This window comes from Phasianus colchicus, chromosome 2 (assembly GCF_987193195.1).
Source record: "Phasianus colchicus chromosome 2, bPhaCol1.hap1.1, whole genome shotgun sequence".
NCBI lineage: Eukaryota > Metazoa > Chordata > Aves > Galliformes > Phasianidae > Phasianus > Phasianus colchicus.
In genome coordinates, this window is record NC_143437.1 from 101,693,307 (window position 1) to 101,709,022 (window position 15,716).

The window sequence follows — 15,716 nt, forward strand, 5'->3', positions numbered from 1 at the left end:
TGTTGCTCTTAAGGAAGCTTAAGGCCAAGCAAGTAGGAATTCAAGAAGCCAGCAGTGCAGTCCTCTGCCTCACCTCTGCCCTGCTGGCTGCTGCATAGCTGAGCACAACTACCTGGGCCTCAGCTGATCCACCACCAAGTATCCCATCCCAAAGCTTTTGTATTTGAACCTAGAGGCATTCCAACCAAAACCATTGCACTCCAGCAGCCACTGCCCTGTAGCAGATTCAATAAATTTGCTGAAAGAGCTCTGGATGTCTTCTGGCTTCATTTGCTCAGGTAGGGACGCATGTGTTCAAACATGCAAGGCTGATGATGCAACGCTCTGACCATGCAGAGGTCTTTTCATACAGGAGTGTCAGTGTCATCTCCTGGTTTTTTCAGTCCTGCTATTCTACTGTCGGTGTTGTTGAGGTTGTGCACGAATAAATCCAAGATCAGATCTGAGAAATGCTTTTGACAAAGGGTCAGACTGGCTGTGGCCAGGAAAAGGGAGCTCTTTGCTATAAAGAAGGAGTACCATGAGCCCAGGTGAAACCTGCAGCTGAAAGGAATAAAAGTCTACACAGGGAAAAAAACAATTTTGCTGTAGACATTAGGAGCATCACACAATTTCATAGGCAAAGACAACTGAAATGCAAACTCTTTCCAAGTACCAGAGCTACCAGCAGCAGCCCTGTGTTCTAAATCTGAGATGTGAACGATGAGAGAGTGGACAGGGCAGTTCCCCATTCACAGCATTATTTCCAATAAACTTATAGCCCCATGTTATGTCAAAGTAATGATGTCTTTACCCTCCTGATGTGCTAGGAGACCAAGTGTGCTGTCCCTGTATCTGTGAGGATTCTACCTTTACCCAAACGTGGTCATGCACCAGCAGGGAGTGAAGGCTGGCCAAAAATAGGACATAGAATCACAGAATCATTAAGGTTGGAAAAGACCATTAAGATCATCTGGTTCAACTGTTGACCCATCATCAGTATGTTCACTATACCATGTCCCTAAGTGACACATCTCCGTGTTTCTTGAAAACCTCCATGGACAGTGACTCCATCACTTCCCTGAGCAGCCTGTTCCATGTGGCTTCAGCATAAGCAATTCCTACCAGATGGAGAGGGCAGAGGTAAACAATCTCTAGGGCCTGGCCTGGCCTAAAGCACAGCCCTGCACAAAGCCATGGATTAGTCAGCAAGCAGCAAGCAGCGGGCTCTCTTAGCTTCTGGAGAGACCCCATCACTGTCAGCATGACATTTCTCTTTTAAACCCTAGTGGAGGTGTTGCTCAGATTAAGGAGAAAATTGGCAGAATGCAGGAAACGTTTCTGAAAGGTTTCAATATCAACAGAAGTTTCAGCTTATTGAGGCAATTTCCTGACTCTTTTAATCTAACCTCTCAACCCAGCAGTTTTATCCTGATGGACAGGGAAACACTTCAGAAATGATTAGATTCTTTATCGCTAGCTGTTTCTATGGGAAAGAGGAGGTTGGCTACAGGAGCAAATGAACAATAGTAATATCCAGCAAATCGTTCCTTGCCATTTAATTGCATAATGTCACAAATCACACCAGTGTTGGATCTATCCAAGTGGATTGCAGGGGCTGGACTCTGGCTTTTTCCAGCGTTTCTAAAGGAAAAACATTTCAACACTGGAGAAAATCTGGGAACAGAGATACAGACCTGTCCCTTTGTTCTTAAATTCACCACCAAATGCTTAAATTAAATTAAATGCCAATCTCTCCTTTATGACTTAGTGAAAGCAACGCCAAATAATTGTTTGAGATACAAAAACTCCACCATAATTCCTTTAAGATCAAAATATCCATGGATATTTTCTTTAAAAGCTATGATGAGTTTCAGGTTCTCACAAAACTTCTGTCCCATTTGCTTCATTTATTTTTCCAAGAAGTCAAGTTGGTGTTGGAAGGGGAGCAGCCAGGTCTTGGTGCACCAGTTCTTGTGCACGTGTGTTAAACAAGAGAAAGCAAGAAGGCAGCAGCCATGAGAAGACCTGGCCACTTGCAGCAACGCCTCACCTCCAATGCCATGTTGTCCATCGACCTTGCTTATTGTTGATCCCCAGCCACTGGCATTTTGTGACTTACTGCTGGAAATTCTGGTGTGCCTAAAGCAGAACATGGCTTCCTTTTGGCTCCTGTCATCGCTTCCTTTGGGTTGTCAATATATATGTGCTCTTCTCTTTCTTATCAGAGGAATTAGGCGACTGATTGTTACAGACATTATCAGAAGTGATATTAAAGGGAGAAGTGGCCCTGCCTTGTACTCACAAAATACAGGAGACACCCTGAGATGCTTAGACCATATGCAGAACATCCTTTAAAAGGATGGAGCAATTTACATACTGAAAAGAGCAAAAAAGCCCACTGACCAGATACAAAACAAACCGATATAAAGCCTGTGCTGTCCTTAAGCAGGAAAATCTGCTGCACAATCCCAAAGGCTCAGCCCTACACAGACGGATTTTCTTTCTTGGGAAGTGGAGCCTGTGCAGCTTTTTAGGGCATCTGGGAACATTAAGCTTTCTTCCTGTTTATCAGTCTGCTCTGCTTCACATACAATCTGCATGGTGCATTACAGCACCACTTTTATAAAAATATAGAAAAGAATGAGATGAGAAAGTGTTGGAAATGCATAAGGCTCCTTCCCTTCTCCCCAGCATTGCCTGTTCCCAGACCCCAGGGCACTGTCAGGCTTTCCTCATTAAATGATGGAAAACAATGGGGATCTGGGTCACACACAGACATTCAACTACAGATCAACAATTTGTCAAGTTGCCTTTGGAGCCCCTGCTCCACAGAATGAAAGAGGATAGACAGACAGATAGATAGACAGACAGACAGACAGTGAGACAGACAGACAGACAGATGGGTATAAAATTTAAAATCTTAGTTGACTATGGTGCCCCAAAATACTTGAGTGACTCTTAGACTTTTGAAATGCCATTTGAATGATGCAACTTCAGAGTTCAACCTTTGAAAGCCCATCAGCTGCCTAATCCTGGTACACCTGATGTCTGCAGGCTGCTCAGATGCTGACATTTAGATCAGTGATTTTCCATCCATGCTTCACAGCCCTGAGACCTTGGACATGGATACAGAAGTTTCTCCTGTGAATGCTGCTGTGTTCCCTGTTTGCTGGGATAGAGGAAAGGAAAGAGGGCATGAATGATGAGTACTGCTTGGGAGTGAGGAGACTTAAGGTGAATCCTGCTTCAGGGACAGCTAGTGTAAAATACACAAGCTCTCCTTCCTCTGAGAGGGGACTGAAATCAGATACATACAGTCATGTCTGGATCATGGAGACATATTCATTTGCACGCACTCCATAGCCCATTGAATATTTACTTTTCTGCGCATACAAAGACATGAAATCATTAGGAGATGTTTATGTTTACAGGGAATATTAAACTCCAGAACACTTCAGCATAGTGAATTAGATTAAAATGAGACAGAGGGGAGAAATAACTGTGGTCTCCTGTGGCTGGAGATGTCTTACTAGTCAAGCAGTAAATGACTCTGCTTCTTCCAGCCCTGTTGTGTGGACGGGAAGGGGAGGAGAGGGAAGGGAAGAATGAAGAGAAGGATGAGGAACTCGTGGTTACTGCAGCAGATGAAAAAAACCCCAAGGCAGCTCATCAGCCTTAAAAGCTGTGGGGAGGAGCAGGGGCACCCAGTGATAGAAGAAGTAATTGGGTTTTGCTTTTTTCTAGCTGCGTCACTTCCCTGGTGGCACTCTGTTGGTGTTGACGGGTGCTCTCAAGCATCAAAATATTATCTTTCTCATACAGCTTACAAAGCTGAAACCTGCAAGTCCAAGTTCCTATGAGCCTCCCGACTGGAGTCAGCAGAGGTTGAAACCTGGGTGCCAAAGTGTTTTGCCTTGGATCAAGTGTGAGCTTTCGAAGGGAATCTCTCTATTCTCCCCACTTACTACTTCAGTTCATATCCAGGAATGGTCCCAGTGCAGTTAATGAAGTCTCTGGATGAATTAAGTGCCCTGGAGCACACTGCTGAAAGGCCTTCACCCAAAGCAGTCCAAGGTAACCCCCAAACACACTTCTCACCAATACCACTTCAAACACATCACACAGCCTCCTTTGCTTTCAGCACTTACCTCCCAGATTTCCCCTTCCTTGTCACAGAGTGCAGATTTGCAGGAGCACCACGTTTCCAAGCAAATCTCTCACCCCTTGGGGCAGCAGGATATAGCTGCTGAGGGGCTGGGAGGTCAGCTCATGTGGAACCCCCACAGGCCCTAGAGGGATCTGGCGGGTGACACATGCTCTTCAACAACAAACTCAGCTAAATGATTTCCAAATCTCCATTCTCGTTTGGAAGGCAAGATCACGATGCTGATGCCAAGAGTGTGTTGCATTGATTTGACTTGGTCGCTTAAGGCAGTGTTTCAGGACATATTGGGCTGGGTTTCTTTGCAGGCATGTGAAAATGGAAGAAAAGGCCAAGGGCTCCCTCTGCATCCTCTGCTGGGCATAACTCCTGTCTTAGCAGGAACAGCCTGGCTGGGGGCATATGTCATAGTGTTTGGTGCCTCAGTCCTGCAGTGCTGATATGGAATTGCCTCCAGCTGCCTTGGAGGCAAGAGAAGAAGCATCCAGAGGAGATCAGAGCACTCTGCTGAAATCTCTGCTGTTCTGCACTTCTCTAGGAGGACTGAGAGGTTTTGTTTTCTGAGGAACTGTGTGTCTGCATCAGACTAGATCCATTTTGGTGTGGCAGGAGGCATGAAGGGCTCTTTGTGCTCTTTTGGACAAACTGAGCTTAAGCACTGCTTGCAGAGAGCCTGGAGATTCTGTACCATGGCACATGGTACAGAAATGGAAGATCTTAATTTTACGCATCCAAGATTTTCTGTGGGTGTAGGGCCCTTAGGATAACTTGTTAATTAAATGTTGCATCATTGCAGGAGATAAATAGCTCCTATCTTTGGCTGCACAGGGTGACACCAAATAATTTGCAAAATGAAGAATAACACTTTGGAGAAATGAAATAGATAGGGGCAGCTCTTTCCAACAACCTGTTTGCAGAGGGATGTCAGAGTGGTGTTTATTTCTTAAGTGTAAATGCGGCAGTGCAAATTCACAACAAGACAAAGGAGCCTTCTGTTCTTCTACTTAGGGCTACATCTCTTTGTGTAAGTCCTGAGGAGATGGCACCTGGTTCCCTATCCTGTGCTGAAATGAGGTTGGCAATAACATCCCTATGAGCACATCCCTGCCTTGGGCAGCTGAGGTCTGGAGTAGACCAGGAAATTGCTTCACTGCACAATTTTAACAGCCCAAAATTAAACTTGATGGAAACTGAATCATTTTTCCTGAGTGAACTTCTGCTTTTCAAAATAAATGGCCAATGTTTTATTTTATGGCTTTGGTTTTTAGTTTTGGTTTTGGTCTGCTTGAGATTTTTGCCCTTTTTGCATCATTTTGAAACTGAGGTATTTTCTGCAGCCTTCAGATTCCCCAAGGACAAGCCCAACACCTCAGCATTTCCACCTACAGCTTTCAAGGCACCCAATGCTTTTCTAAGAATTCTTGTGAAAACGCACTTTTGATGTGAGAGGAGCACACAGCAGATAGGACAGAGTTCTGGTGATACAAGTCCCACCGAGGGCAAATACCCAGCACTCCATTTTCCCTGCCTTGGCCACAAACCACGTACCCAGTGCCAGTACAATGTTGGCTGGCTTGCCTGCTAACAAATGACCTGAAACACTTTTGCAGGCTCAAAATAATGCTCATGGAGTGGCTCCAGCCCATCGGCTCAGCCTGGAATACCTCCCAGCAGCTGCAGGCCACGGCCTGCCCTTCTTACAGGAGGGGCCCAGCATGGCCGTAGGGAGAAGGCCTACAAGGGCAGGATCTATTTCACCTAAGTATAGATGAAGAATGTTCTGCTTCTTCATCTGAAGACTGATGGACTCTGTGCTGAGACAAATAACTGAGCATGTCCAGTGTCATCCCAATTAAAATCTGACAAAGGTTAAGGAACTAAAACTCATCTCCCATGGAGATGGCTGGACTTGTTTATCTGCAGCAGGAATAGCCTGCCACTTCACACTAATGGCAGTCGTATTCCTGCTGGTTTAACCAGGTGCCAAATGGGATGATCTTCTCACTTACAACATATAATTGATAAGGAAACAATAACAGGAGGTTTCCAACAGCTAGAAACAAAACAGATCCCAGGAAATAAAGTTTTTTATTCATACTCCTGTCTCATTTCTACAAATCCCCCACCACACCGCTAACACGGTGCCAGGGGCAGAAAGCCCCATTGTTCTCAACCCGCCATGCCTCAGTGATCCAAAAGCTTCTGCACTGAGTCACTGATGTTGCTTTCACTTGCCAGGAAGAGCATATAATTGTTCACTGCCAGCATTTCAACCATGTTTCTAAGAATTGGGAATGCTGTCAGGACATTTGGAATATTCAACTTCGTGTCTGCTGTTGCTGACGCTATTTCCATTTTAGGCCTGGTTACATCCATGCCCGCACTGAAGGAGTAGCAATGTTTTCCTGTTAAGATAGCAGCCCTGCTTTTGGGAGGCCACAAAAAGCCTCCAAAATGGGGCTTAGGTACCTACTACCCATTTTCATTTTCAGCAAATTGCAGTAGCTAGTACTCGTGTTTAATCCTTTCTAACAACTTAACAGCAATCTTGAAAGAAAGCTTCTTTTTTAAAAGCTCTGTCTTATGGCATTCTGATCCAAATCCAGCAAATGCTTTATTCCCACTGACTGTGGCTGTGCCAGAGATTTGAGACTGGACATGGAAGAGGAAGGTGACTTTTAAAGGAATTTGGAGTTTGGGCTTGTTTTGCTGACATAATAAAGAAAACAGTTAAGCTTTTCTTCATTTCTTTGTAAAGATTGTTCATTTCCTTCTTATATTTTATTGGAAAAAATGGGAGGAAACTCAGATTCTCACACCCTTAGTGTTGGGAAAACCCATTAGCAATCCCAGCAAATGTTTTTGTCACAAACATCGTTAGACATTTTAAAATGAAACAGCAATTCACAGAATCACAGAATCACAGAATGGCCAGGGTTGGAAGGGACCACAAGGATCATGAATCTCCAAACCCCCTGCCACATGCAGGGCCACCAACCTCCTCATTTAGTGCTAGACCAGGCTGCCCAGGGCCCCATCCAACCTGGCCTTGAACACCTCCAGGGATGGGGCATCCACAACCTCTCTGGGCAGCCTGTTCCAATACCTCACCACTCTCTCTGTAAAGAATTTCCCCCTGACAATTAAACTGGAAAAGAAATTAATAGTTGTAATGCTACAATATCCTGTCCTATTGATTGTTTTCTATGCTTAATCATAGAATCATAGGTTGGAAAAGACCTCTAAGATCATCCAGTCCAACCACCCACCTACCACCAATATTGCCCACTAAACCACATCCATCAGTGCCACATCTCCATGTTTCTTAAACACCTTCAGGGACGGTGACTCCACCACCTCCTGGGCAGCCTGTGAGAGTGCCTGACCACTCTTCCAGAGAAGTTTTTCCTAATATCCAACCTGAAACTCCCCTGGTGCAACTTGATATTACCAGCTCTCTGGCTATTCCACAGTTAGAACATCTTCCTAAATTTCTAACACTACAGGGGAAAGATAGGCTTTTTTATGTGTGTGTGTGTTAGTATTTCAAATTATCCTTATGCATACCACAAAAAAAGAAAAAAAAAAAAAAAGTAAAAACAAATATGAAAATCCCTTAATCCACGAGACTGTTTTGTTTGTATTTTTAGTTTAGCCTCAAGGTTCATGGCCAAGATGGGAAACCAGACAAATTTTTTGGCTGGCTCTGCTGCAGAGTCCCAGGTTACTGTGGGAAGATAAATAATATAGTTTTTCCATCTTGTCATATGTATTGCATACATATCTATTATCAGACAGAAACATAGAGCTTATAAATGACTCCAATCTCTTTTATTCCAGTGCTTTTTGAGGTGTCTAAAACAAATGAATATTGTTTCCTTGAAATGGAGGCTAATAAAATTGTTCTGAAGAGACCAGGGAGCAGCAGGTCTTTGCCAGTGGCACACGCTGAACACCCAGCCAGCTAAATGCAGCTCAGGTGGGCTAAAGAGAAAAGGAAACAGTTAAAAGGAAAAATAAAAAAAGAAAGAGCAACATAAAAGGAGTTAAAAAATCATGCTAAATGCAGACAGGTTTCATTCTCACCAATTACTGCATGAGGCACTGACCTGAAAGGTGATGGCAGTCAATCTGGTAATGACTGCCCAGAAAGGAAATGGGTCCACTCTGCAGAACTGAGTGTGCAAATGTGTACCTTGCAAACATGGGAAAATTGGAGCTGGTTAATCTGGCAAGTGCAGTACCATTCAGAAGAGCCTTGTTGCTCACCTGTCTCAGCCAAAACTGTTGCTCTGGGCACAGCCACACAAACAGCCCACTGCCCGATCCAACCCAGTCTGCATATTGCCAGCCTGGAAATAAGAGGAAGCAGCATTGATCCAGGCTTGAGACAGTCTTCTGTCTCATTGCTTAAGGAAATTTGTATGTTGTAAGATGGAGAGCAGAGACAGCACCACTAAGCTGTTATATTAAGGGCATATGAAGGGATTTTGTGAAATCTACACCAGCACAGCAAGGACCACCTGAAGCTCCCTGTGATTTTGCCCCTCCCTCTCACTTACAGTAGTACAGCCTCTTCCTGCAAAGGCAGAAGGTGAAGCCAGATGGATCTGGGGCTCAATTTACCACCAAATACACACTGACAACATCAGCATGCAACAGGAGAGGTTTGCAAAGCAAAATAGCAGTTGGTGACCACCCACTGCCCTCATGTACACATCTGGGGAAGTTATTTCTACTTCTAGTTTGGTCCTTGGGACCAAAGAGTCCAGATTGCTCTGCTGCATCTCTGGTGGAACCTACACCTGGGAAATGGAGATCAGAAGATTAGCAGTGGAAGCACTCCCCATGCTACCGATGAAGTCAGGCCCAAATTTCTTTTTCATTCCCCATGATAAAGATGAATTTACCACATCATTCCATGTAGAAATATGTTTTCTTTTTAGGTAAGGCATTATGACTATAATTAGCCAGCAGTTCTGGACACAAGAAATTCCTCCGGGGGACCACACACAAGATTAAATATGCGAGCTATTAAAGGTCAAGGCACAGGAAGGCATAGACAGGAAAGTAAATCATTGTAGCCTGCAGATTTGATTGCATAAGGGGGGAAAGCACAGGGTAGCTGGGATTCTCAGCATTCAAGGTAAAGAAATGATTATTTTTGTTCACAGGAAGAGCTTGTTAACATACCCAGACACTGTTAAACGGAACCATTTCTATATGCTTCTCCGAGGTGAAATCAGTGGCCTTAAATTATTATCACAAGCCAAACAGTCGGAGATGCTTGGGATCATTAGCACAAATCCCCTGGACAAACTTAAAAAGCACAGAGAAATTAGCAGAGAAACAAGTTTTCAGTAATTACCCCAGGAATTTAGTAATTCTATTTTGTTTGCTTTTATGTGCATTTGAAAAACCATGGGGCTCATCTCAGCAAAAGACCATTAAACAGATCATTACAGCCCTGGTCCTTCACGGCAAGGGAAAGGCTCTGAGCCCTGCGTATAGACCAGGCAGATGCCTTCTTCCACACCATCCTATTTCTCACATCCTCAGTGGTGCTCTCCATACCAACCAGGCTTGAACAGTGGTGTCATAAATCATCCTGATTTGGCTGGGTGACTGAAACTCCCACATTAATGTGGCACTATGACCACAGCGCTACCCCATGGATACAACAGTTCCAAACACCCAAAATGTGGTATGATTCCTAGGTACTGGAGAAACAGTATACTTGAACAAACAATGGTGGCTCTCAGTGCAGCAGGTGTCAGTCTTTGTTTATGGTGATGGTTTCAAACTCTGAGGTTCCTGAGCACCTCAGTGAAAAAGAGCATAGAATAACCTACTGTAGGGAAGCTCCTTTAGGAGGGGGCTGGACTGGATGACTCCAGAAGCCTCCCAACCTCTATGATTCTATGCTAATATCAGTGGCCTATTTAAGGCTTATTCCACTGAACTTTGCTGAGTGTTTTGATGATGTTTGTTACCTACTCATCCTTGAGATATCTTTTACTTTTGATTTCCTAGGCAAGTTAGGGTATCTACTAATCTTACCTTTTAAGGTGGCATTTGAAGAAGAACCAAGGAATGGTTGAAGTCTTCCTTTGATACCAGTGAGACTTCTGCTGCTCACTGCAGATATAACACATGTCAAGAGTGGTTTTTAAAAAAAATCAATGCTACAAATCAGAATTTCTACCGACTTCAGGAATCTCTCCTGAGTAACAGTGAATAAGAATGACCTTGTTGTTATACAGCCAGTGGGCAGATCTTATTCAGGGTGCAGGGAAGCACCACACACTGAAGATGTTCTGTTCTTTACGTCACCATATCCTCACTGAGTGACTCAGTACAAGGTTTGGATTAGATCAGTATGGTATTCTTCACTACAGCCAAAAGCAGATGACTGCATGGAAGTATAAAAATATTTGTTTGTTGAATATTCTCTTCCAGCAACTCGTAGCTCAAGCACTTCCCAGACTCTAAGAGGCGTCTTTAACAAACTCTGATAGATTCCTCTTTCATGAGTCTAGCTGTATCTCCTTGACTCCATATAAATTTTTAGCATCCACAACATCTTTATATGAATCAAATTCAGTCTCCAAATATCTATGACTAATCAATCCTTTAAGCAGCTTCGTGTATATCTGAACTCCCACTGCAATACTTACTATTAATTTGTAATCATTAACTTGCATTGCTATTATTTTTGCTCTCAGAAGTGTATTTTACAGATGGCTGTCTAGAAACATGGGTATGTGATTTTCCTTCACTTTTATTTCTCATTGGGTTCAAAGTTTCATAACAATAGAATGTAAAAGGGTCACAAGGAAGATCAGAAATATAGTAAGGGCTGAAAAATTGGATTGGGGGTTTAAGAATGAACCAAAGAACTGGTGCAATACTGACTACACTCACTCCAGATGTTGCTGTTGAGATATAAGAATATAGATAACAAGTCACAGTAAAATCCCTCCCTCTTCATGTCTTAGGGGTTTAAACTGTCACAATTAAGAGCAGAGTGATTGATGGGAAATGTGGTTGACACACGCATGTGTACACACATGCACACGCCCAAATAGTCAGGAATCCCTGATGAGATTACTGACACTCACATATCTCAGAGAAAAATGCTTTTTCTGTACTCTGTATTAAATCTAACAACCACAGGGATTGGTCATTTACAGTCTCTTTTCATTAGCTAATGCCTAAGTGCCCCATGAGTGTGCTGTGTTTTCCTGACCTTAAATTACAGGCTGCCTTGTGTACTCCAGTGTAGCAAGCTCAGCTAGAATGCAGAAGTATCAGTTTCAATTAATATATTTCTTCAGATCCAGCCAAAATCACCAGTGCCTGGGCTAGATCTTAAATACCATGTGTGAATTAGCTTTACTAAAAATGTAGCACAGAACTAATATGAACAGATGATCCACCATTCATCTGTGAAACACCCAAATTAGTGAAATCAGCATTTTAACTGTGACCCAAATAGTGATGTATATAGAGTTCCATGTTATTAGTGCTGTACCATACAACAAGCAGGTTATGCAAAACAAGCAGAATCTTGTAGAGCAACAGAGATATCCATTATAAGTTCTAATTACCAAAGAAAATATCTTTTGTAAGGGTTTAAATTTAACTCTACTGCTTTCCAGGTCTTCTGATGAGCTAGCTGTTATTAATGTCAAAAGGTGATGCCTGTCAGCCAAGAACTACACCAGAGTCCGTAATTGAATTTCTAGAGTTGTCAAGAAGAGTCTAATAAAATAGCTGCTACTGGGAGTGATGCATGTGAAAGAAAAGCTCTGGTCTGGCAGGATGCAAAGTATGTTGTGTGGTTTTCCAATGTCATTTCAAATAATATGTTCAATTTTTCTGAGCTGCATTTGCCTGGCATTCTTCTCCTGTATAATAATGATTCATTATATATAATTTATTCAAAGACTATAACTCACCCCTAAGTGCCTATAAATATTACTGGAGCTAGACATTTGCATTGTAAAACAAATGCGTAACACTGGGATTTATGAAGGATCCTTTCACATCAGTTCCTTGATAGAAAAGAGGGATTCTTCTGAAGTAAAACAGACCTTGAAATCATCTTTAAAATCTACCACAGGAAACAATTAACAGCTCTTTCTTCCCTGTGTTGGTTGGGTAATTTAACAATTTAGGGAAGGGTTGAGGACCAGATATTCCTTGCTCAGGGTAAATGGATATTGCTATACTGCTGTTTCATCAGTATTACTGGGAATGTTCCCATGGTTATAATAGTCATGCATAATATCTGACCTCCCACTGCTTTGCAAAAGCGTGAGCCATTTCTTAGTGGTGGTGGCATGCTGACAGATGTCACTGCCATAAGGAAAGGTGAAAGCAAAATATAATCCCGTCTGGAACAAAGGCTGCAGACTGTGGCACCACACAAGGAAAGGGTGTTAAGGAAAGGGTGTGGGATGCTGGCAAACTGGTATGTAAGTATGTAGCAATTCTAACTCCAATGCAAGATGACAATACTCAGCCAGGACACACTGAGACATGACATGTTGGTATTGTAGTGATGTCCTGACTTGGCTTGCTGCCTCCCTCACTGGGTGGGTGCTCAGTCTAGAAAACAGACCGAGAGGCATACTTTGTTCTCTTCTGTGCTGATGAGAATTAGAAATTACAAATTCAAGCTGCAGTAAGGAACAGTTATATCAGACAGCAGGAAAAGATTTCTAATAGGATGGCCAAGAACTATAATAGAAACCCCATGGAGGCTATGACATCTCCAGCACTCTGCCCAGCCACACTTTTACAGGCAGGTTAGAAAAATGCCTATGAGAGAGAACACATAGGCATAATTACAGCCACTGCAAGAAAAGTTCACTGGCCATGCTCAAAGATCTCTTCAGTCTGTCTATTGTTCAGTCACCTTTTTCAGCTCTGGCACTTGCCAAACTTTGCAGCAGCAACCTCACACCATAACACCCTGTCCACAACAATAAGAGTTGCGTGGGACACAGGCCAGACGTTCTGGCTTTAGGCAGGACAAACTGGTCTTCACAGACCCCTGCCAGGTTTGTATTCTATTATTTTGCTAACTTATTAGAAGAAATCTTAATAATTTTACTATGTTGAACCTTCACTAGGGGTGAAGATCTGCACTCAGTCTGCTGATTGTTAAATTCACGACCCTCCATATGGTAGCTTTAGCAGTGTTCAGGTCAAGTGCCAGGCTGTAGGCCAAAAATACAGAAATACAATCAGTTTCCTGCATAGTACTCCATCAAGTGGAGATGAAGATTCCTCAACACTCAGTTAAATATGCAGTGGTTGGCTCATGACACCAGGCTGTGCAACAGGAAGGCTGTCCTGACTTCAGTCCTCTGCTACTCTCTCCAATGTCTCTGGCAAGTCATTTGTTCTTTCCTTTGTGCCTTCGTTCTCCATCTGCAGAATGGGATAAACTATCTTCCTAATTTCATCAGGACACTGTGAGAACAGACAGGATCAGGTACTTTCTTTGCCCATATATAGTCTTACCATTAGCTGCTCTGAAAGGAAATAGGAGCATAGTTACATTCCTGGTTTCATACTTATTTGCACAGGTTTTTAGCTCAGCCTGCACTTTAATTCCATCCTTTAACTCCAATCTGCTGCTTTTGTACAACCTAGAGAACAACAATAACAGTAACTTCTGCAGATTAGCAGATTATTTTTTATTTTACTGAAACATATTCTACATAGGTAGAATGGTTACACTGTACTGGTTCCATTAAACTAAAATACTATTATAATATTTTTCATTGGCTTAAAAAAAGAAATAATAAAAGAGATAATTTCATTTATGTTATATATATAATGCTCTCTATTCATTTTGTTCTATATTAGAAAGGCAAATTTGGGGATAGTGACATGGCTTAAATATATTAACATTTTCCCTCTGGGCAGTTTGCCTTCACATTTGGATATGACACATGTGGAATGAGTTCAGGAATCTCCACCTGACAACATATCAACCCACAATGGGTGTAAATTCAGCCATTCAACCAGAGTGCTTGAGCTGGGAAAGAGTAGTATGGAACTCCTAACACACTATTCTTACTTTCCTGCACATTAAACTTTCTCCAGTACATTTTCTTCCTATGCTTTTATTATGGATAATCCCAAGTTTGTTCTCTCTTTACAAAGACTACCACAGTAAGGAACATATCGCTGTTGATGAAATATTTAATGATGTATGAAATATTTAATAATTCTAATGTAGGGGAATTAATCACTATGGATCCTGCTTGAACTCATGGGAGAAGGGAAGGAAAAGAGAGGGAGTGACTCCAGACACTAAGTCAGAGTTCATCTATTAGGACACCTGCATTGAATCAACTCCTGCAGAAATCTCCTTCTTTTGCTAAGTACAGCAAAAATCCAGGAAGACATGTCTGGAAACAAAAAAATAGCCCTTCTGTATCTTGTGTAGGTTTGGAAGAGTCCCATAGCATCCAAATCTCCCACATGCTGCAACTTATGTGTACGTTTGGAGCTGCACCCTTAGCCATCTTCAGCCATTTGCTATCTCTCCCAGGGGACAGAGATGCATAGTGTCTACTGTCTGCCATCCTACAAGTTCTGTAAGCTGGCATTTATGCAACAAAGGCAGCAGAACAATGAGGTTTAGCTGGGATTTCAGTATTTCTCTGAACTAGAGAGGAACTGCTAACCATACTTAACAGTTACTGGCTATAAATTACTGAAATGCCAGACGAGGAGGAAAAGGCTGCTATAAAAATGCACAGGAAAAAATCAACATTACCCTTCCAGTGAGCTGAAATGCCTATAATGATGAGAAAAGCATCCTGTCCTCCCTTACCATTTGTTGGATATTGTTCGTACTCGCCATTTGTGCAATACAATTGCATAGTCTGGACTAAACTGGACAAAATTTTATTATGCTGATACTAAAATAGCAGTGGTACAATCTGTAGTGCTGTGCCCTTGTCCATGCTCTCTAAAGCCCTGAAAGTCTAAGGCAACATTGGACTACAACTGCACTGTTTTGAAAACATCACGTCGAGCCTTTGATAGCCAAATTTGGTGCTCTCTGAATTGTGGTACACAAAAGAGCACAATGGCAATAAGGAAATCTGGCCGATTCCAGATACAGTAATTTGAGCTCACAAGGAATTTGGGCCAAGAAGGTATTGATTACATATTAAAAATAGATCTATTTAGAAAAGACTTGTATCTTGGTCATTGATGGATTCGTTTTCCTGGATATACTGCAGAATGTCCACTTCATTCATTGTCTGAATTTTGTCTTCCTTTGACTTTGCCAGTGGAGATGAATTTGTGTTTCTGGGGAAAACTGCTGTCTTCTGAGGCAACGGTGGTTTCGGTGGTACCTTAGGTTTTGGTTTGGAGGTTAATTTCAAGAGTTTTTCTAAATCATCTTCAACTCTGGAATGAAAAGAAAACACCAGAAACTCCTCAGTGACTCAGCTTTGGAATTTTGGAACTGCTTCTTCTTTGCAGGGTTTTTTAATGATTTTTCAACTCATCACGTAAACTAATTTATTTTACTGCA

The 15,716-nt window shown here is 42.4% G+C and overlaps 1 protein-coding gene and 1 long non-coding RNA gene across 3 annotated transcripts in view; both read right to left on the minus strand.

The window, feature by feature from the left end:
- The window catches only part of LOC149919229 (uncharacterized), a 34,406-nt gene extending 30,095 nt beyond the window's left edge, over positions 1 to 4,311 (minus strand). Inside the window, exon 1 of the long non-coding RNA XR_016464551.1 lies at positions 4,131 to 4,311. This is a non-coding gene — a long non-coding RNA (uncharacterized LOC149919229). The remainder of the gene's footprint in view (positions 1 to 4,130) is intronic.
- A 6,401-nt stretch (positions 4,312 to 10,712) lies between these two features.
- Positions 10,713 to 15,716, minus strand: part of HS1BP3 (HCLS1 binding protein 3) — a 46,875-nt gene continuing 41,871 nt past the window's right edge. The window contains exon 7 of one of the 2 annotated variants that reach the window (XM_090136433.1): positions 10,713 to 15,589. In XM_090136433.1, coding sequence (XP_089992559.1) covers positions 15,361 to 15,589 — 229 coding nt within the window. In that variant the 3' untranslated portion in view covers positions 10,713 to 15,360. The remainder of the gene's footprint in view (positions 15,590 to 15,716) is intronic. The other variant, XM_031595901.2, reaches the window with a different exon arrangement.